This window comes from Rattus norvegicus, chromosome 13 (genome assembly GCF_036323735.1).
Source record: "Rattus norvegicus strain BN/NHsdMcwi chromosome 13, GRCr8, whole genome shotgun sequence".
NCBI classification, from domain to species: Eukaryota; Metazoa; Chordata; class Mammalia; order Rodentia; family Muridae; genus Rattus; species Rattus norvegicus.
This window is the reverse complement of record NC_086031.1, coordinates 45,643,890-45,666,787: the sequence shown is the minus strand read 5'-3', so window position 1 is coordinate 45,666,787 and position 22,898 is coordinate 45,643,890. Positions and strand designations below refer to the sequence as shown.

General features: G+C 46.2%; 1 protein-coding gene across 3 annotated transcripts; it reads right to left on the bottom strand.

Annotated features, from left to right (window-relative positions):
* Nucleotides 1-65: 65 nt before the first annotated feature.
* Ctse (cathepsin E) lies at nt 66-22,620 on the bottom strand. Of its 3 annotated transcripts, XM_006249749.4 has the most exons (11): nt 22,352-22,620; nt 22,196-22,253; nt 10,947-11,140; nt 10,271-10,427; nt 9,622-9,739; nt 8,610-8,728; nt 4,783-4,982; nt 4,561-4,683; nt 3,005-3,146; nt 2,808-2,906; nt 66-773 (listed from the first exon to the last, which is right to left on the bottom strand). In XM_006249749.4, exons 3-11 carry the CDS (start codon nt 11,018-11,020, stop codon nt 609-611), a joined length of 1,197 nt encoding a protein of 398 aa, XP_006249811.1. In that variant the 5' UTR covers nt 11,021-11,140; nt 22,196-22,253; nt 22,352-22,620; the 3' UTR covers nt 66-608. The 3 variants fall into 3 exon arrangements, with proteins under 3 accessions (XP_006249811.1, NP_001388196.1, NP_037070.2); NM_001401267.1 differs by lacking the exon at nt 22,196-22,253 and having other exon boundaries at nt 22,352-22,573; NM_012938.2 differs by lacking the exons at nt 2,808-2,906; nt 22,196-22,253 and having other exon boundaries at nt 22,352-22,573.
* Nucleotides 22,621-22,898: the final 278 nt, after the last annotated feature.

Genomic DNA, 22,898 nt, shown 5'->3' with positions numbered 1-22,898 from the left:
AATATGAGGAATAACAAATTTCTGAATACGGGACATTCTATAGGAGAAAAGAGACTTAAGAGACATTTCAAATCAATTCAGTTTATGATTTTTTTGTCCAGTTATAGATCTGGTTTGAATCCTGATACAGATAAACCAACTGTAAAAACAGGTCCACATTTATGAGAGAGTGAGACATATTTAAATTCTGATTTTTAAGACTATTAGACATTAGATAGAACGGCATGGTACTTAGAATTTGCTTACAAATCTAGAGGCATAAAACCAGACGGATGGAAAATAGAGGGGCTGAGCCACACATGGATGGGTTGTGACGTGAGGCATAGCTGCGTGGCTATTTATCACACCATTATTTCTAGTGTCTATGTTTAGAGATTTTCATAACAGGAAGTCAACAATAAGCAATGAAGACTATAGACAGAACTTTCATCATGGTGATGGTAGAGGTGGTGCGTGTGTCCATGTACAGCGACTGGGAGGCTGGGTGGGCTCTCATGCTTTGTTTGGTCTGATTACTCTGTTTGGAATAGCTACATCCCATGGGAAATGACAGTTTTGATAGTTACAAAGGTTAAATCAGACATCCACATGAAGGCATACAGCCCTCTTTAAGGGACTGCGGGGGCCAATCCCACTTGGTTATTTCCACGATCAAAGACTGAGTAAAACTTTCGGATGAAGACATCCCCCAGGATCCAGAGGGGTCCAGCCGGAGGTTGAATGTCAAGTCCTTGAAAGCCACTGCCGCAGAACTGCATTCCATCCACCAAGTCCTAGGGGCCAAAAGAAGCACTTAGTAGCAGACAGGGAATGATGGATTTGTCCTGGGGGCTTTGCTGAATGGTGGCGCTGACTGCAATGGTCTTGGATGGTTGGTGAGTGCCAGCGTTGTGGTTGGTGGCTCTTTCTCTCATTTCCTGTCCATATTCCAACTTGCTCAGTGCAGGGTGTGTTTGCTCCCTTCATTGCTGTGTTCTACCATTTGAGAACTGTATTTTTTTACAACCACACTCTACCATCAGTTTAGAACTGGAAACATGGAAACAGAACTTTATTGCAGGAGGCTTGGCATTAACAGTGCATTGGTTTAAACTCAATCTGGCTTAGTTTCGAGCAGAACTCAACCTGATATCTGCTCTGTCAATGACTAGCTATTACCTCTTCCTTCTTCTGGGGAAGAAGCATTTGAGTGGGCTCTCTGAGACACAAGGCAAGCACACATCCATTGCTCTATGAAGGGGTTCTAAACTCCCCCATTTTTTTGAGACATTATGTAACCTCCGTTGTCTAGAACTCTCTCCTGCCTCTGCTGTGCTGGGACTGTAGACATGCACCCTCACTCCTGTCTCCCCATCGTATTTCTCGGTTTAGCAAAGATTTGAGTTCTATGAAGCAGGTGTGGTCTTCCCAGCAACCACCTGACACTCAAAGTTGCTGAGTGGGAAAAATCACAGCCTTGTGAGAGGGCTGGGATAAAATCCAAAGGTATTCCAGCATCCTTTACGTGCTGAGATGCCCTGATTGAAATCTGGCAGGTGGGGAAGGTTACAAACGGAGCCTGTTGTTGGATAGAAGTAGGAGAGTATAGGAGCTAGGCATCCCTCAGCATCCAGAGGAGGCCCAGCTGGTAGATGATGTCAAGTCCTGGAAAGTCACTGCCATAGAAATGCATTCTATTTACTATGACTTAGTGATTTTAGTCCCAGGGTCCAAAGAAACCCTTAGTCTCATGGCAAGGGGACTGAGACTGGAGAGCAGGGCTCAGTTTCAACATGTGGTGTGTTCTCCGGATGGTGTCTACAGAGGCTGTTCCAGAGTATCTCAAGAGCTTATGTGGTTTACCATGAAGCTATGCAAATGCTTGTTTGTTTGGATGTCTGTTTATATCTGGTGACTTTGGGAGGATAAGGTGAAAGTCTCCCTCTTCCTTGGGATCTTGACACTGACACAGTTCCTGATGTTATGGGGACTCTACTTAAAGATCAACACATTAAAGTGTGCTGTCAAAGGAGCACAACATCAAAACCTAGGCCCCAGGGGATGTGAAGTGACCTGAGGTTCCCAAAATGTCCAGACTTCTGTCTCTGCCTCAACTTGGGAATTATTGCAATAAAAGACAAGTTTCACCCTGAGGAGGAAAGTTAATTTGAATGATGGCCCCTCCTCCAAGCAGCTCATTATCTTTTTAGAGTCCCTCTTTAAAAACTTTTATGTATATGTGTGCAGTGTGTATCTGTGCCCATGCACGAGTGTGTCCCACAGAGGTCAGAAGAGGACATTTGATTTCCTGGAGCTGGAGTTACATGTGGTTTGTGAGCCACACACGCGGCTCACAAACTCAACTGTGGTTCCCCTGGAAGAGCAGCCAAGCGCTCTTAACTGCTGAGCTCTCTCTCCAACCCCCACCCCCACCCCCGCAGTCAGATCTGAATCATTTATTTAACTCTGAGGATCTTAGCATCCTCCTATGTATAACAGGATAATAAGATCTCCAGCTGCACACTGGTAATGGGGAGGATTAATGTGTTTGTTGATAAATTCCTTGTGGCAATATCAGAAATCCCCTTAAGTGTCTTGTATCAGAGTAGGTGCTGCTTCGTGGCAGAACTGGAAACTAGAAGTCCAGGAGTTTCTACCACAGGCAGCTTCATCTCTGTCAGAGAGAACGCTACATTGGCATCCTCTGGACTAGCTGGGAGGGGGCTTGGAGGAGTGGTAGCCATCTCCATGTAGATGACTTTGAAGGGGGAAGTGGCAGGTGCGTGGCGAGGGTACTGTGACTCACAGAATAAGGAAACAGCCCTTACCGGCAGGATGTAGGCAGTTGGGCTGAGGGTGTATGAAACCCCGTTGATGAGGAAGGTGACGTTTGGCATCATGTTGAGAGTGGCACAATCCACCGCATACTAAAACAGAGAAGGATCACCTCAGACCCGGCTCTCTCCCCAGACAAGGACAGGCTCTGCTGCTCCTCTGCCATCCCCCGCCCTAGGTGGACACTCACTTCTCCATCCATGGGTGTGGCCCCAATGGCCTCTTGAAGCTGTTTGATCTTCTTGGGGGGGCCAGTGATGAGGGAGGTCCCTGTGTCCACTATGGCCTGGCAGCCCTCAGAGCAGAACATCACAGTGTCTCCCACCTGGATTCTGAGGACAAAGAACCCATGTTCCCACGGTTAGCACAATCCTTGGCCATTCCTGCTTTCTATGGGACCTTCATATTAGGACACTGTAATGCTATCCTCTTTGGAGTGGTAGCATATTTCAACTAGCATATCTGTTCGTTTGTTTGTTTGTTTGAGATAGGGTCTCTCTGCATAGCCTTGGTGGTCCTGGAACTCACTATGTAGACTGGCCTTGAATTCAAAGAGATCCACCTGCCTTTATCTCCCAGGTCCTGGGATTAAAGGCGTGCACCACCAGGCCTAGCCAACTTGCTTCTTTTTAAGACAGTTTCATCCAGTCTAGACTAATCTCAAATCCACAGCAATCCTCATGGGTGCTAGAATTAAAGGCATGAGCCATTATACCTGACCTAACTTGTTTTTTGACTGAGATTTATGGTAGGAAAACATTTACTTCTTGACTAGACAAAAGTACATACGTGTGCACGTGCACATGCATATGCATGTGTGTGTGCATGCACATGCGCATGTGTATGTATGCGTTCGTGCATGCATGTGTGCATGCATGTGTGTGTATGCATTCATGCATGCATGTGTGTGTGTATGCACATGTACTCTGTTTTCATTCAGAAATGCAGATGTCTGCTGGGCATGGCCTAGGACACCTGTAACCTCCGCATGCAGGAGGCTGACAGGATCCTGAGCATTTGAGGTCAGCTGGGGCTACATGGAAAGATCCTGCCTCATAAAACCAAGCAAACGAACTGAGATTCCTTAAAGCGATGTCATGAGCATACATGGGTAAATTTCCAGTCTGAAAAGCATCAGGAGCCACTGAGAGCTGGAGCTGTTTCACTTTTTATCCAGAACATCTTAGGAACAGAAACTAGCTTGTTCTCCCTAAGCTCCCACCGTACCTAGCTCGGGGCTGGCCATATATCTATCAGGTGCACAATTCTACTTCCCCATCTGCCCCACACCCTCGCATGCATGTCAAGGCTCAGTTTCAGAGCCAATGCCTCCACAAACTCGCGAGCAGTCTCCAGACAGAGAAATCTTGCTCTGTTTGGCTGGCCACACTGGTGGCTTTCGGAACACCGACCACATCCACTTTGTGTGGTGGTGATTTAGGACCACACCTCATCTTCCACACAGGCTTTGAGTCCAAATCACCCGTGCCTTTTCTGTGTCACTCAGCCCTTGCCTTGTGCAATTACTTAAGGCTGTGTGAACACAGGGTAGCTGGTTGTGAGTAAGAGGGAGGCCGGCTAAATGTACACAGAAGGAAGGCTCTCCTTGTGTCCTCCCCATCTCCAGTCCAGATGTGAGGTCCCAGCATCTGCAGCTCTAGTGTCCTGCAGTATCACCCAGTTAATCCAATTCGAGTTGTGACTGTTCTTCCGTTCAACCATAGCTACTACATAGAGGATACTCACCCATCCAGGGCAATCTGCCAGTAGCCTTGCTTGGTGACTGGGATCCAATTGAGGCTCCCAGAGAAATGAGAGGGGTCATAGCCTCCGAAAGTCAGTTCACTGCCTGAGCCACCTTGTGGGTCACTACACAGACAGAAAGGCAAGTTGTCAAGAAAGGGCCACTGGAAACACAGTGCACTCATTCACTGATCAGACCTAGGGGACTGACTTGACTGGCCTCACCTGCTCAAGTAGACAGAAAACATAGGCAGAGCCACAAGGTTCTGGGCCATCATGTTATCAAACACTGGGGTCACTCCTCCAACAGCCAATGAGGGGTATCCCAGGCCCAGAATCCCGTCAAACTCCGCATTCACAAAGGTCTGACCAGGCTCCTTGACACTTTCTCCAAATTGCTGGCCTTCCACAGTCAACCCTTCCACCTGGAGAGAGAATTGCACAAAGGTTAATAGAACGAGGGTCTCAGATTGCTGGGGGTCTCCATTCTGGAGGAAGCCAATTCTTCCTTTCTCAGTTTCTTTGGGAAATAGGCAACAGATTTTGACTGTAATCCCACTCACGGAATTTCTTCATGTGACTTTAAAAATGGAAATACAATGTAGCACAGAAAGCACCAGTGTCTATTTTTAATAACAATCCACATTTCCATGTAACCCTCCTGAAATAAGACAGGACATTCCAAAGCCCCAGCAGTCCTTTCATATACCCCGCCGGTCTTTGTATCTCTCCTCAAGAGTGACTCATCTCTCAAGCCACATTGGTTTTGTCTATGTCAGTGGTTCTCAACCTTCCTAATGCCAGGACCACCCTTTAATACAGTTTCTCATGTTGTGGTGACCCCCAGCCGTGACAGCATTTTCATTGCTACTTTGTAACTAATTTTGCTACTGTTATGGGTTGTAATGTAAATACAGATTATATAGGTTATATTTTCATTGTTACAACTTGACCCAAAAGGGTTGCTACCCACAGGCTGAGAAACACTGCCTTATACTGTGGGTGGATAGCTGGTTTGTTTCTAATGTTTGATTATCAATAATGGAACTTTGGCACATGTATATATTTCCATAGAATCTACTGTAGCCCAGAGCTTACTATGCAATGGAGGAAGTCTTTTTTTTTTTTTATTAACTTGAGTATTTCTTATATACATTTCGAATGTTATTCCCTTTCCCGGTTTCCGGGCAAACATCCCCCTCCCCCCTCCCCTTCCTTATGGGTGTTCCCCTCCCCACCCCCCATTGCCGCCCTCCCCCCAACAGTCTAGTTCACTGGGGGTTCAGTCTTAGCAGGACCAAGGGCTTCCCCTAATGGAGGAAGTCTTAAACTTCTGATCCTCTTGCCTCTGCCTCCTGGGTGCTGGGATTATACATGTGTGTCACCTTGTCCAGTTTCTGTGGCTCTGGGAATCCAATGCTGGGCTTTGTGTATGTTAGGCAAATACTCTGCTCACTGTGCTGGTTGACGGATTGATGGAGACAGGTCTCACTGTCTCAATCTTGGCTGTCCTAATACTCTATGTTGACCAGATTGGCCTGACACTCACCGAGATCCTCCTGCCTCTGCCTCTTGAGTGCAGGGATTAAAGGCCTGTGCCTCTGTGTCTGGCAAATCCCAGTGCTTATAAGAGTCTTTTAACATTTTATTATTAAAGTTGTTCTAGTTTCATTAGATGAGTTATGAAGGAACTCTATCGATTCTCTGAAAGATGGGTCTAGGGTTTTCCGTGTGGGAAGGGTTTTTTTGTTTTGTTTTGTTTTAATAGCAGAATCACCATTTAAAATAGATACTAGATTATTAATGGTTTCTATTTTATTATATCAGTTTTGATATTCATCAGTTTAAAATGATTGCAAGCATATCAATATAAAGCAGTTTTTGGAATCTTGTTTTGAGGTTGACAAGGTCGTTGTGTTTTTTCTGGATTAGTCATGCCAGCGGGTTACCAATTTGGTCGCTCTTTGCAAACAGTTAATTTGTGCCATTGTTGATTTTGTTTATAGTGTGGATTTCATATTATACTGATGTCCTGTCCTTCTCATTATTTCTTTCCCTCCCTTCCCTTTGGGTTTGGTTTGTGCCTGTTTATTAGTGGCTTGTTTCTTAGTGTTTGCCACTCAGAACAGTGGCTTTGATCCCTGGTTTTTCTGATATCTCCATTCCAGGCTGCATTAACTACATTAATCTGTGTACTTACATGTTATATATATATATGTGTATATATATATATATATATATATATATATATATATATATATATATATATGGTATTTGGCCTTTTACAGTTGCAGATGCCAGTTGGGAGTGCACTTAGGATGCGGTTTCTAACCTAGGGTTGCAGCCTGATGCCTACAGATGAGGCAGCAGAGGGAAGATACGTGCCAAGTGGGAAAGATACCGACTGCAACCTGAGGAGATGGCCTGGCACCTCTCTGTCCTCTCACTGCCCAAGCCTCTATACTCAGAGAAGGCATGTGTTACAGCAGAAGCTGATCCTGCCACAGAGGCAGATGGACACCTGGACCCAGAGCCAGAAGTCCCGAAAGAGAGGCCGCTGTAGCTGTAGTTGCTATGGGCTTGGCTGCTCCCTGCTCCACTCAAGGGAGCTAGCAGAGAGGCAACAAGCTGCGTGCCATAGCCCACCTCCTGTGGATCTCAGCCCCTTCCCTGCTTTCCAGACTCACTACAAGTGTCAGTTTGAAATGCAGCCTTCCAAGTGGTTATTTATACTGTAACATATACATATAATATATTTACATATGCATGTATAATTTCAACAGAAAGCTCTGTTTTATATAATTTTACATAAAAAGCATTTCTCTGATAAGAAGATGTTACTGAAGTTTTTTCTTTTTTAATTTTGAGACAGGATCTCACTGTGTAGCCCTTAGCTGGCCTGAAACTCTCTATGTAGGCCAGGCTGGCCTTGAACTCAGGGATTCATCCGCAGCTGTCTTTCAAGCCACCATATCTGGCTTTACTTAAATTTTAAAAAAGAATTGGTTTCAGTGATTTATTTTTCTTGTATGGATATTGGTGTTTTGCCTGCATGTGTGTCTGGGTGAGAGTGTTGGGTCCCCTGGATCTGGAGTTACAGACATTTGTGAGCTGTCAGTGGGTACTGAGAACTGAACTGAGATCTTCTGGAAGAGCAGTCTGTGCTCTTAAGCATGGAGCCATCTATGTAGCCCACTTAAATGTATTTTAAGGAGACCTATTATGCTAAAGAGACTAATTAAGGCCATTAATATGTCCTCCTTGCTCTATATTATTTGACGACCAGCTCACTTCAGTCCTCAGATCCCACACATTTCATAAGGACACAGAAAGACTTGCACCAGGTTTAATGGGAGGAGGGGGACAGAGAGGAAAAGAGGTTTTCTGTTAGCGGCCCTTTTCCAGTTAGTAATGTATCCCATGTTCAAAGTTTTGAAGGGATGCTGATGGAGACTGAGCTCTACTGGCCTTCCGAGCATGCTAGAAGTAAAATAACGCATATCCCGCTGGGCCAGTCTCTATTTCTCCCTATACACTTGCATAAAGTATCCAGGCAGGACCAGGACTCCCCTGGATCTCCGATTCCTACAAATCAGGGACCTTCAAGACCTCTGGTCATGAGAAGTTCAAGGAGCTTGCCTAGACCTTGGGGTATTGACACCTGGCTTCTTCCCTGTGTTGGATTCCTGCCTCCTGCCTTCCCACTTCACTAATGGAGCCCCAGCCTGTCTCCTGGCTTGCACTTCTTTTTTGCTTTCAAGATGGCAGCCTGCTCTTATCCCCTCAGTGCCCAGGGTTTGCTGATCCAGCCCTAACACCAGGCGTTATGCCCTGACCGACCCTTGGTTCATGAAGGAAGTCCCACACTGCTCTCTAGGGTTCAGCATACACTGGCCACTGTGCCATCTCAGGTAGGATTTATCCTTTGCCCTAGAAATGGCCTTGTCTACCTCTTCCCAAGGCAAAGCTGAAATGGTGCCCCTGAGGCCTCTGGTTCACATCCTGCTACCCCTGTGCTTAGTTCTGGGGCAAGATGTGGGGACTGTACTCACAGAGACTTGGTCAGCTCCAATGATTCCTGTCAGGCTCCCAGTACCATACTGGATGGAGAAGTGATTCCCTACCTCCATGTAGGTGCTGGACTGCGATGGGTGGAACACCGGGTGTGCCTCTGGAAAGAAAGAATGCTGCTCCAGTCTTCCACCTCTGTCCCAGAGAGATGGAGTGACCCCCCTCGGCTCCCCAATGAGGTGGAAGACCGGACTTCCTGGACAGGCATATCATGGCCTTTTACTACTGAGCTGCTGTGTTCCCTAGCCACAGGTGTGTCCCAACCAGGGACCAAATATTTGTCCCTGGGCAAACTTGGTTATTCATGGTGACTTCATAGACACAAGATAAGCACCGTCCACCAGGCGCCAGCGGCAGCCTCAGCCATCAGTGTGGGCTCGAGCCACACTGAGTTTCAATTACTACTCTAGAAAATCACTCCTACTCCTCGCCTGACCTTAACAATGTCTAGTGTCAGACTTTCAAAGAGCTTCTGTCCTTGAGATGTGTCCCACACAGAACAAGCTTTCTCTGTTTAGGGCTTCTGTTTCTAACCTCTATGTAGCCCCTACATTATCTCTGGCTGAATGGACACACCCACGACACTGTGTCCCCCAGCCACACCTCCAGGGGAGCCAGCCAGTGCATCAGGGCCTCCCTGAAGCAGGTGCACAGTTTTCCTTAGAATTCAATCTACCTATCTGTTCAGGTACAGGCCTAAGGAACTTTCCCCCATGTTCCTTTGGGTGCTCCAAAGGAAGTGAGTCACCAAGTCAAAGACTTCTCTTCCTAATGGGTAATTTTCTCTCCATCAGTTCTGACGAGCACAAAGGTTGTTATCTTGATTGGTAGTTGCCTTTCATGTCTGTCCCTGGCCCAGGCACACCAAACAGAGATAGGAAGGGGGAGCCGGTACGGCAGGGAGGACAAGTGGAGGGAACCCGAGTCTCTCCGCGACACAAGGAACGATCTTAGCCTCCATGAAGTGGCTCTCGCCATTGCCAGCCCACTTACTGCATGCTGGGCTGGTGCAGTACACAGAAGGGACCCAGAGGTTGGATGAGCCCGTGTCAAAGATGACGGTGAAGTTCTGCGATGGGGAGCCGATGGAGACGGTGCCAAAGTATTCCATCTGTAGGGAGGGGAGAGAGAGTGTGGGCGGAACGGAGGAGAAGGGCACTAGAACATGGAGTACCACAGGCTCCAATCTACAGAGCCTAGAAGAGGCAAGCCTGGGGACAAATGACGGAAGGAACAGAGCAAGGACCACCAGGAAGGAAACAAGATAGCCTGGGAAACTTGGTTCCATTCTTCTCTCGTTATCCTGATTCTCATAATGCCACCTGGGACCTGGGGATGTGACAAATCAAGCATGCCTTTGCCCATTCGTAAAATGCCCAACTGGGCACATGGTAAGGGCCTTTGTTTTTGGAACGCATGTTATGTTTATCTCTTTCCTCTTGAAGAAAGTCCTGCACACTGGGTCATGTTGAAGCCTGATTTACAGAGTAGACATAGACTGGGGGATTGTCTATCTGAACCCTCCACGCAAAGAAATACATGCCCGATCATGATGTCACCAATGCACCACTGGTTCCCGCTGAAGGCCCCAGCCTTCCTCCCTACACCCAGTGTCCCCAGGCTTCAACCCAAGAAATCTTACATCCAGGTAGTTGATGAGGGGCTCATTGATACCCTTATCCACATTACAGGACTCGCTGAATTCGATCATGTCCAAGTTATGAGATCTCCAGAAGTCTGAGAGCTGGCCTTGGGCCCGTAGTTTCTTCCGGAGGGACTGATGTCTTCTGAGGGGCACCCTGGAGAAAAATCAGGATGTAAAGGGGCATCTCTTCTCCCACTGCCTCTGTACCTGTGCATTAGTTAAGAGCCTGACTACAGCAAGGCCCAGGAGGGGACCTTCGAGACCAGGTGTGGCCTGAAGTTGCAAATGGCTCTGTCCTGCAGACTCAGAATTTGAGTAGGAAAGGCTCTCCCTCCTGGGCATTGGTCCTTTGAGATTTTCTAGGGAATAAGAGGTAGGACACAGTCTGTAGTTTGATCTGACCCCATATAGGGCTGAACTAAAAGGATGGAAGGACCCTGTTGATTACAGTGCTCAGGCTCCGTCGGGAATGTATTTAAAAGCTTGGAGTTAAAAGTCCCAGCTATGGAAACACACCTTTGAACAACAGAGGCCTGGGGAATCTTCTCTAGGAATTCCCATGAAATCCCAGTTTCTTCCTTTCGTTTCCTCATTAGCTTTCCTCCCCCGGGCAGCCCTGAGCTGGGGTTCGGGGATGCCTCATTTGAACTCAGTGCTGGAGACAGGGCCTTACCTGTGCAGCACCCCTTGGGCCTGTGCCAGGTCCAGGAGCAGCAGCAGCAGCAGCAGCACGAAGAGAGGTTTCATTGTGGTGTGAGTGGCAGCTTCTCTCTCACTCTGCTTCGATCTCCCTTCCACCTTTCTTTCTTCTTGTGCACAGGGCAGGAGCACCAGCTCTTCCTGGTGCCCAGACCTGCCCTGCCCAGTCTGAGGACCCAATGATAAGGTCTGGAGTCAATAGCCATGCCCAGAGTAAACACTATGTGTAATAGGACGTCCCTTGTCTGCCCCTGTGTCCCTTTCTTGTGCTTGGGGAGCTAAGGGCAAACTTGTGTGTGTGTGTGTGTGTGTGTGTGTGTGTGTGTGTGTGTGTGTGTGCTCTCTGAAAATGAGGGGTGTTGCAGTTACTGGCTCTCCCTAGGTCTTCAGATATGCAACATTGGTTTTAAGAAACCCCATGTTTATTGTCTAAAGGAGCAAAAGTGGACGAGGGTCCCACCCTGTTGAACCACCACTATGAAGGTTCAAGTTGAAGATTCCAGAAGGGCAGAAGTAAAATGACATATGCTTAGCAGGATTATAGCTCAAAGCCTTAGCCAGGCTTTTGTCCCCATATTGCTTATCCTCCCTTCATTCCTCCAGAGGCTCCCAAAGCAAATTTGTCCTACTCAGAGCAAGTCAGTGCTCCCCAAAGGTCCTGAAATGGGACAGTCTGGCTACAGATTGGTGGGGCAAGTGTTCTTGATTCCAGACATATTGAGTCTGGCTCTGGGGTTCGTACAGAAGGGAGTGAAGAGGCATAAAGGAGGACCAGGTCTGGAGCGAGCCTGTGCTGGTATACCAGGGCCACCAGAACAACGTGCCACAAGTCAGTGGCTTAAGCAATATTTATTTTCTCATGATCCTGGAGATTGGGAAGTCAAGTTTTCTTACCATCAACCCCATCCTGTGGGTGTCCTTTCCTCAACGTTCCTGACTTAAGAGAGGTAGAGGGTGACAGAGGGAAAAGTTTAACTGGACTCCAGTCAATGGCCTCTGAGCTGGGTCTGAAAGGCCAGTACCCCCAGGGAGCGCTGCTTATAAAATAATGAGGTACCTGGGTTCCGGTTACCTCTGTCCATGCCAGCTAGTGTTATGGCAAACTGCCAGCACCTTGCATTTTTATCTCTGATGCCTAGGAGAAGGCAAAATTCAGTCTGAAGCCAGGCCAAACCCTTCGTGAGATCCAAAATATTGTAGAGACACCCAAAAGTGGAGGAAAACACAAAGCCAGCTTTCCCTTGTCCTCAAAGTCACCATACCTCCCTAGCGTTTACGTTTCCTGGGAGCCCATCCTCTGACTGCCCACAGGGTGAGGGGTCTGCCTGCTCCGGAAGAGCAGCATGCTGCAGCGGGGCCGGGAGTTCCGGTCACTCGTCCAGAACCAAGCTCTGTCGTGATTGCCCACAGTTGCCTGATCAGACATCTCAGCAACAACGTCTGGGTTTTTAGGAAGGTTAAGTGCACAAAAGAAGGAGTGTGGATATACTGAAAACTCTTTAACACATCCCAGGGGCATTGTCACTGAGGAAACCTTGTGCTGGAAGATTTCTTCTAGGTCCTCAAGACCAACCCACTTGCACAGCGGATGGGAACCCGATCGGAGAGAGATTAAGTGATCACCAATGGCACAGGTCATTAGGGCTGAGTTAGGGAGACCCAAGTCCCTTAATTGCTAGACCGAGCTATTGATGCCAGCATACCTGAGCCTTCTCTTTCTCTATCTCGGACCTCTCCCCATCTGTTTAGCAAATGTATAGGTTAGGTTGGATCATGTTTAAATGAGTTCTGGGTAACTATGAGTTACTTGACCCTGAGGAAGTTTGCCTGTCTGTTAATAGGGTCTGCTGAGTTTGGGAAAGTCTGAGAAAGATTGAGAGCAGAACTGTGGGGACTTTCGTCAGAGCTGATGGGCTCTGTCCTTTCTGGAAACAGGAACAGCCCCTCACCTGGCTCAGTGGATCCTCCCAGTCTGAAATGGAAAACTACTGTGGACCATTGTTATGGAGAGTGTGAGCCCTAGACTTATGGGTGGTTATGTGTGTGTGACCTCTGGGAAAATCAGAGAGAACATTAGACGTTGGCATGGGGCAGAGGACACTATGTAGGCAGCCATCCCGTCTCTCAGCACGGGCAAAGGAACCCCGAGAAGAGGGTTCTCCAGGCTGGCTGCATGCAGGGGTTTGACAGTTCCCAGAACGTGGGGAAGCTGTTGGTGGTGACAATACCTAATTAGCTTCTCGTTTTTAAGGTTTCAGATTGCAGAGGATAAAGTAATGACAGGGGACAGCTGCGCAGTGCTACGTGGGAGTCAGCTGGTCTAAGGATACTCTGGATGCCAGCCAGCTCCTGATCCCAGGGAGCTATACCAGGAGATTCCGTCTGTCTCTGGCAATGGCATCAGCTCAAAATGACCCTGACAAGGAATTTAGAAAATGTCTCAACCTCTTTCTGCTCAAAGCCAAGGGATAAAGGAAAATCCACTGTGCCACAAGTGGCAAGGCAGAGGGAGACTGGCCAAGGATCCCCTTGGTTTTGCCTTAACTGACCGCCTGGCCATAAAGTCATTTCTCTCAGAACCTCATGTCTAAACTGAAGAGGTTGCGTTGAATGACGAGAACGAGAAACAGTGGGGAGGGCATAGCTGTGCCTTAGACGCTATGCTGAAGGACTGAAGATGAGGTCTTGCACCAGTCCTTCGAGGACATTTAAAGCCATTTCACATATGAGGTGGCGGAGACACAGGGTGATTCCTATGCAGGGCTGTAACTCGAACCCAAACCCAGGTCTGCCCAACTTTAAAGCTGATGCTCCTAACCATGGCACTGTACTGAAGGGGTCGTAGTAGGGATTCTCAACCTGTGCGTCTGTTGAGACCCCTTTAGGAGCTATTTACAAGGGATCCTGCATGTCTATATTTATATTACAATCTATAGCACATTATGATTCCTAATAGTAGAAAATTACAATTACAAAGCAACAATAAAAAGAATTTTGTGGTCGGAGGTCACCGCAACATGAGGAACTATTTTAAGGGGTCACAGCATTAGGGAGGTTGAGAACCACTCTTCTAGGGGGTCTTACGTTCTAGAACCTCCTTCTGAAAGAGGAAGATAGGGAAGCTAAAGAAAGAGGGGGAGATTCATCTCTGCCACAACAGACGATTTGTAGGCTTGGAATAAAAGGTGTGTGTAGGGGCCTGATGTGGTAACAAATGTTCGAATTTATATTTTAAAAAAAATGTGCTGTTCTTTGAGACGTGGTTTCACCATTACCCAAGGTTACTCACTGTGTACCTCTTTGTTATATGTCTTAAAAGCTATTTTCTGCCTTGCCTTCGATCAGCCGCTCAGGAAGATTCACTACCGTACCTCTTGTAGGGTGCAAAAATGACACCTGCACACCTCTCTGACTGAATTAAGAAAAAATAAAATGTCTGTTCCTTCATCTGTCTAATGCAGAAACAGAGAACTTGGCACTTGACACGCCTTTGTTCCTTTGGTTTTTTTTTCTTTAAAGACTCCCATTTTCATGCAACTGGGAATCAGAAGACTCTGGCCTCCCCAGAACTCAGTCAGTTTGAGTTATTTCTACAACTGCCACCAATTGTATTCCGGGAAGTCGGTTTTTACACCAGAAATTGAGCGGCGTCGCCAGCAGAGGGCGCAGGCACCGTGGAGGTTTCCTGCCCAGATGCTGCTCCACTCTCCAGCACGCATATGCGTGCCCTGCTTCTTGCATAGTGACTTATGCGCTTGAATGCACACAAAGCAGGGGTTGAGTCCTACCAAATGGTTCGTGATACCGTCGATATTTTTTTTTTGAGTTTCAGATTCTTCAGCTATAAAAGAGGAAGTGTGTGCAGGACATGGAGGGGCACAGCATGAGACAAGCAGAGACATGAGGACCTGTGAAGAGGAGGCTAGTCTGGTCTACATAGCAAGTTCCAGGCCAGCCAGAGTTACATAGCGAGACCCTGTCTCAAACAGGGAGGGAGGGCCGTCTATAGGAGGAAATCACAGTCAAAAGAGCAATTAAAATGATGTCTGTTCCAAGATGCCGAGACATGCATCTGATTAGATTCAACAAACTCCCTTGTGGAAAAGCCTCCACGTCTTAGCAGACGTGCACAATGCTCGAAGGCTTTATGTAATGGAAGCTGTCAATCAAAATTATCTATGGCACACTCCTTAGTAACCAGACTCCTCCTCCTTCACCCCATAAAGGAAGGCTCTAACAGTAACCTGGAGTACTCACTTGCTCACCTAGATGGCTCACTGGTATTTTCTTTAAAACTCATCCATCCATCCAGTCATTCATTCATTCATTCATTCATTCATTCATTCATTCATTCATTCATTTGTGTGTGTGTGTGTGTGTGTGTGCGCGTGTGTGTGTGTGCATATATGCCTTAGCATGCTTGTAGAGGTCTGACAGCTTGAGGGAGTTTCTCCTTCCATTATCTGGGTACCAATAATCAAACACAAGTCATCGATCAGACTTGGCAGCAATTCCCTTTAAGTGCTGAGCCACCTTGCCAGCCCCTGTAATTCCAGGACTTGGGGGTGGGTATCTTTGATAGGACATCTGGGCTACCAGATGTGCCTGTGCAATGCTAAGATCAATATATTTCCAAGGCATTGTTTCCTCTACTTTTCCACATGAAGAAACTGAGGTTCAGAAAACTCCAATAGCCACTCCACTGTTAGAGGTAGAGGGCCCAAACACAAACATATGGCTCCATTTCCTTTTTATTTTTCTTTCTTTTTTCTTTTTCTTTTTCTTTTTTTTTTTTTTTTTTTTGAGTCTGCACTGCCCCTCCCCCTTTGGTACATCCTGCTGTGCCTGCATCTGGAATGGGAAGGAGATCCTCAAAGTGTCTCAGACTTTGAGATAGTGTGGGAAGCAGCCAGTTGGGGTCTGAGAGCACTGGCTCACCTTCTAGACCTGCATCCCACCTCTGAAAGACCAAGAAAACCTTTACAATTTGTGGCCCTACTGCTGGAAGGGCAGTCACATTTGGTTATCTTGGGAGTTTGGTCCCTAATTCTTTACCACTAGAATTAGAGGAAGTTTTTCCTCAATAAGAATTTGTTAAACAGCAGCAAAAAGCAATGTGGTAGGGCCTGTGAGGGAGAAAGTTATTGCTGCCTGGCCTGAGGACCCGAGTTCAGTTCCCAGGACCCAGGAGGGAACGGATTCCCTCAAATTACCCTCTGACTTCCACATAAGCGCTGCGGCATGGGTGTGTACTACAACCCCCCCCCCACATACACATGCACGCATGCACACAATAAATACATGTTATAAATAGCAACAACCTGGTGTTGCAAGCTGATAGTCCCTACTTGAGAGGCCATGACAGGAATATAGAAAGATCAGTGAGCTAATTAGACTATGTATCCAAATGAAAAGTGGGAAAGGGGGTTAGGCCTACAGCTCAGTGGTTGAGTGCTTACTAAGCGTGCCCAACGCCCTAGGTTCAATCCCCAGCACCCAGAAAGAAAACCAGAAACCCAAGCCTGAAAACTGCTGTTTCTTCATGTCCCTAGTTTTCTAGAATGTACTTGGCACTACATTCTAGACAGCATGGTCTGTGTTACATGGCGGGCAGAAAACCTCAAGTTCATTTTCAAGGATTAGGGGATATTTCTGATAGCTGTTCACCCGAGAGGTGGCTTCCAGATGGATTCTTGCTGGGGTGATCTGTTTTTTTGACAACTTGACAAGTCGAACTACTCGAGAGCCCAGGTATCTGCTGGGAAGCCTGGTACAGGGTCAGCCTGCTTACTGAACCTGCCGGGAAGCTGCTTCATTAAAGGGACAACCATGTTGGGTGGTCCTCGGGGCCTTCTTCATGGCTCTGATAGCCTGTTTCCTCTTCAGAGTGCACCAAGTCCAGTGGGGGATTTCTAGGGCGCAGCTGACTCAAAGGCAGATTACCATACTCCTGACTGCCAGCCATACTCATATTTAAGTATCTGCTGGTGACTATAAGAAGGTCCATACAGATACATTTTCCAAATGCATTACAATTTCTTGTTCCAGCTCTCTGGAAATTAAATACTCCAAAGTCATTATTTCTTCTCAATGAGTTTTATTTCAAATAAAGATGATTTTGCTCAATTAGGCCAAGCTACAGATTCAGTCACTACTAATCTTTTGGGCTTGAAGGTTTCTTCTTGTTGTTGTTTGTTTGTTTGTTTGTTTAATGTACCTGGTCTACATGTGAATTCTGGGACAGCCAGGGCTATGTTGAGAAATCATGTTTCAAAAATCAGTAAATGAACAAATAAAAAGAAATTAAGTAATGAACATTAAAGCAGGCCAGGGAACACATCTTGTCTGTTTCTCCCTTTGACCTTTGGTTCTGGGATTCTGAGGTGGGGTGGGAAAAGGGACAGAATCACTGTTTACAGAGCTCTGAAAACCTCTCTCTCTCTCTCTCTCTCTCTCTCTCTCTCTTTGTCTTTTTTTCCGGAGCTGGGGACCGAACCCAGGGCCTTGCGCTTGCTAGGCAAGCGCTCTACCACTGAGCTAAATCCCCAACCCCTGAAAACCTGTCTCTTAGTGTTTCTTTTAGTAGCCGGTGCCTACCTGCTGTTGCTGCTTCTCCAAAGGTGGTCTAGAGCCTTGACTAGCACTGTACAGCCGAAAATAAGAGGGAATTGTTTTATGAGGACAAAGCAGCTGAGAGCTCAGAGGACACAGGCTCAGTCCTCAGCACCTACATCGGCCAACTGCCTGTAACTCCAGTCCCAGGGGATCAGTACCCCCTTCTGACCTTCACAGGCACCGGGCACACATGTGGAGTACATACATACACATATATACACATGCATACATATACATAACTCTCCCTCTCTCTAAAATAAATAAATCTCAATTAAAAAATATAACCTCAAAGGTAACAGTTTGGGTCAATATGACAAAATCAAAGGTGTTTTTATTTTGCTCATGCTTATTTTGGGTAGCTTCCAACTTCCCAGACACTGTGAGTCATAGAAACACATGCCTGGGTAAACAAGGACAAAAATGTCCGCAATCTGGATGTCAAGAGAGTCCCGGGAGCACCAGCCTTTTTGGAAATTGCCAAGAGAAGTTTATGTGAATCACCATCTCAAACTAGAGTCTTTCAAAGCAGGGTGCATACAGTAAGCACTTAATAAATGCTGATGTGCCAAGTCGGCCTTTGCTGACTTGTACTTCCCTAGGGGCTTCTTGGTGGCTCCCGAAGCTGCCAGCTGCCTTCCTGACAGCACAGGAGAAAGGTTCCGCCCCCTCCCACTGTCCTGTAGTCAGAAGAATGAACACATTTAGAGGTCCTCTCCTACAGGCAACGCGGCGCCTGACTGAGACCCTCGAGGAGCAGGATGACAAGGATGCCCTGGCTGTCGTATCTGCGATGAAGACAGTGGGAGCTGAAAGTGTAGGTCAGGGAGTAGACAGTTGCAGGAGCAGGCTCAGTTTCACTGCCGTGCAGGAAGTGCAGGAGGCTTGGGTGGGCAGTGGAGCATAGATCCAGGCCCAGCCTTCTCTAAGTGATCCACTGGTCTCTTCATAAAGGTTGACACCAGTAGGAAATGATAAAGAAAAATGGAGAAGGTAGGTCAGACTTTGGGTGGAGGAGCACTGGAGGACCAGGGACTTGAAGTCGCTTTTAGTGGCAGATCCTCCCCAAGCCACCAAAGATGTCTTTCCCTCTTACACAAAACGCACAGTGCTTTTAGATTTAAATTTCAAAGGGAGCTAAGGGCAAAGTGACTCTGAGGAGCCTCAGTTGCTGCGTGATCTGGATGAAAGTGGCATTGTATAAATAGAATTCTGGGAAAGTAGAGATGGTCTAACCCCTGCTCACCACGTATCAGAGTAGTTTTTTTTTTTTTTTTTTTTGTTTTTTGTTTTTTTTTTTTGTTTTGCAAAGCCACTTTAGCAATCTACAAGACAGCAGACGTTACTAGAAAAGGTCAGAGCTGTAAGATAAGTGAATTTTGTAGCCACAAAGGGGAGGTATTCTCAAGGCGGAAAGGAATTTAATGGCTGTATTTTATTGTCAGAAGAATCCTTTACGAGGCACAGCTTCAGCTCTCTCAGAGTTCTCAGCTCAGGCCCGTGGCCCTGTCCTCCTCAGTCCGTTTCTGTTCCAGAGCAGATCCCCCTCATCCTTAGCCTCTGAGAGGCCCAGCAACCCTGGGGGTGTGGCAGGAACTCCCTCTATGGCTTCCTGCCTTCTTACTCTTCCTGTTTCTCTTCTGTTTCTCTTCTAGTTCAAGATATATTCATTACAGAGATTCCCTGCCCCTCCACCCCCGCCAAAAAAGATGTTCTGGGTGAGATGGTGGGTGCTTATAACCCTAGCGCTCTGGACGCTATGGCGGGAGAACAGGAAGCTTGGGGTTAGCCTGAGTTCCCTAGTGGGGCTCTGTCTTAGTCAAAGCAAAAGTACAGTAGAAAAATAAAGAAGACCGTGCAAATCACCACCCACAGCCAATCATTCGTTTTTATCCCCTCCCCACTCCACGTCGCCACATGGAAGGTGTCTCTATGGGAGGAGAGAAGGAACACTTGGGGACACGCCCGAATGAAAGCTCAGTGGCGCACATTTGCATCCTGCCTCGTGTTGGTGCAACGAGAAGCATAGTAAATGCGGGTCGGTTCCAGGTGAAGCATAGACGAGACCCTCAAACTCCGAAATAACAGAAAATGTCTATCTCTGGATATAGCCATTTGTTGTGAGCCAACTTTAGCCATCAAATCATTGCCACGGGAAAGGAAAATGTCCCAAGGCAGTTTCGATGTTTGCTTTTTCCAACATCTTATTTCTATGGAAACCCCTGCTGTCAACACAGATAGGCAGCTTTTGGATTTCAGATGTCAGAAGTGCATTTCCCACTGCTGACTGATACTACCCAGGTCAGTACATGCTGGCGGCAACAATAGCGATAGAGCCGTACCCAGCATGCTGTTCTGCAGGCAGAAATGACTGACAGTCCTTAGTTCTGTGTGGGTGCATGCGTACATGAGTGCGCCCGTGCATGTGTATGTGTGCACATGCTGGTATGTTTGTGCGTACAGACTGGAGGTTGGCATTGGTTGTCTTTCTCCACAGCCTCCCCTTTATTCACTCATTTAATTACTTATTTGGGTGTGTGTGGGGTTTGTGCACCTTCATGCAAGCACATATTTGAAGACTATGTGTCCTGCTCCTTTACTCTCCACCAGATTCCATTGAGAAATAATCTCTTACTGGCGTTCTCAACCAAACTTAACTCATTTTGAGACAGGGCCTCTGCAAAGTTGCTCTAATGGACCCTCAACTCATTCTATAACCTGGGTCTGCCTTGGACTTCACATCCTCCTACCTCAGGTTCCTTCACGGCTGGAACTACAGGCTTGTGCCAGCAAGCCTGGCTCCAGACTTTCTGAGATACTCTTTGGGACGACAGATATTGTCTTGTCCACCAAGAGATTTATGTCTGTGTGTATAACGGCAACATGCCAATTTTCCTTATCATGTAGAATGTGGTTATTAGGGAATAGGTATTTCAAAGTCACATCTGAAATTTGAAACCATTGACGTTTTATTTTATTTTCTTCTTGTTTACTGGGGGGAAAAACAGATGCTAAATTCTCTTTATCTTTGCATTCTTTCTAGTTCTCAGCTGATTAATTTTACATTGTTGTTGTCGAGGAGACGGTAAGAGTGTAGGCTTCTTTGAAGACTCATAAGAAACAGTTTCTATGTGATTTGTTACCATACTGTCTGGAAAAATTGTTTGCTTATTCTGTTTCCCAAGACTTTTAACCTGTATTATTCATAGAGCAAAAACTTCTTCCTTGAGGGAACGTCTCACCAAGGGCACGCGCATGACGGGTATTTCTACAAAGTGACTGAGCACAGTCTAGCTTTTGTTGAAAGTCTCAGTGACTGTCGAGAATGAAACCCAGAGGTGAATTCACTTTCTGCTCCTGTTTCTAGGACACACCCACGTCAGCAGCTTCCAGATGCCATATTTACTCTGCAGTCTTTCTCGGTCCCTTCGTTGAATCAGTAATTCAAGTAATTTTATTTCACATTTTTCTCCAGACAGATTTTTCATTTTCTATTTTGAGTTTAACATTTTTTCCTTTTAAATGTCTTGAAAGAAACAACATGTTAACCTAATGTATATAGTATATAAAATATATAAATATAATATAAAATATAATATATTATTTACCACACAATTAATATAAAATATATTATATGTAAAGAAATAGAACACATTATATTATATACAAATTATATAATATATGTGCATATAATATATAATACATGTATATAATTATAATAGTTTATATTATAATTTATTTATTTTTAATTTAAAAAATGATTTTGTTTTTATGTGCATTGGTGTCTTGCCTGCATGTGTGTCTGTGTACTATGCATGTGCCTGGTGTCAGGGAGGCTAGCAGAGGGTCTGGGGTCCCCTGGAGCTTGAGATACAGGTAATTTGAGCTGCCATGTGGATGGTGGGAATTAAACTCAGGTTCTCTACAAGAGCGGCCAATGTTTACCATAGAACCATCCCTCCAGTGCCCTCTGGAGTTTATAATAGAAATGGGTAATAAGCTCTGAAATTTTGCCAGTATGTTTTTTTTTTTTTTTTTAGATAGTGCCTCACTGTGTGTTCTGATTAGCCTGGAACTCACTATGTAGACCAGGCTGGTTTTGAACTCACAGAGATCCATCTGCCTCTGCCTCCCAAGTGCTGGACTCAAAGCTGTGTAACTTCACACCTGGACCAGCAGCTATTTTTGTCCTGAAGAAATTTCCTTTAGCAATGCATTATTAACCGCTGTGACACAGTTAACAGTTCATACACAGTGCACTCTAACTTAGAAATAACATGCAGATGTGGACCACACGACCACTGGTGACAGGGAGACGTGACATAATAAAATCACACACAGTTAAACCGGGAACTGGAAGGCGCCGCTCGGACAACACGACTTCTATTACAAAACCTCAAATTCCATCAGTGCACAAACAATAGTAGGGGATTTTAAAAACCATTTAAATGAAGAGTGGAGGGCATGGTGGTCTAGGCCTGCAATCCCAGAACTAGGTGAGAGACCTGAAGGGAGTTCAAGGCTAGCTTGACCTACACAGTAAGACCGTGTTTCAGAAACGCAACAAACTTCAAAATCCAATGCAAAGTCCCTCTGCTGTAGCAAACTCACTCTGCTTCAATTGCAAAACAAGCGAATGGCAGCCTTCTTAGAAAATGTCCGTTTTTACCTGTCAGAAAATTATCACAACACACGGAGTTTTTGTTAACTAAACCATCAAATTGTCAATTACCAGAGAAGTTTGTAGTAAGATTATAAACCGCTTACCTTTGAAGCTACCAGATAAACCAAAATGTCAAGAATTTCGTTCTCCTGCAGTAAGTGGATGGTCAGGCTCAGAGACCGATCTCTGTGTGGAAACCCGTTTTGTTGTTTGCTAACTATGGCCTTAAGCAACTCTTATCTCTTGGCCACCTCAGCTGCAAATGGAGATAGCCACGCCTGATCCTTCTAACCGCTTCTGGAGTCACACAGGGCATCTGCAGTTCTGAGGAACAAACGACCTGTGTAGTGGCCATACAGGTTTTTGGCACTTAGAGGAAGTGCGCCTGCTCTCTGAGACAAACAGGAAACAGACTTTAAAGTCAACTAAAGGAAACTAGGCTTGGTGGTACATGTCTCCAGTTCCCCCATGTGAGTGGTGGATACAGACATATCAGGAATTCGGGGCCAGCCTCAGCTACATACTGGCTTGAGGCTAGCCTGGGGTACGTGAGACCTTGTCTCCTTAAACAATAAATAATCAAATAAAGGATGGGCAGAGTCAGTAGAGGACATTATTTACATAAATACAAGATTGTTTTGTTTTGTTTTG

What these genes read in the sequence shown, in the direction of transcription:
- Ctse (XM_006249749.4), bottom strand. Translation starts at nt 11,020, where the DNA reads ATGAAACCTCTCTTCGTGCTGCTGCTGCTGCTGCTGCTCCTGGACCTG. An exon ending in CCCTCATCAACTACCTGGAT is followed by an intron (nt 9,740 to 10,270) that starts GTAAGATTTCTT and finishes CCCTCCCTACAG; the next exon opens with ATGGAATACTTTGGCACCGT. An exon ending in TGGCAGATTGCCCTGGATGG is followed by an intron (nt 3,147 to 4,560) that starts GTGAGTATCCTC and finishes CTTTGTCCTCAG; the next exon opens with AATCCAGGTGGGAGACACTG.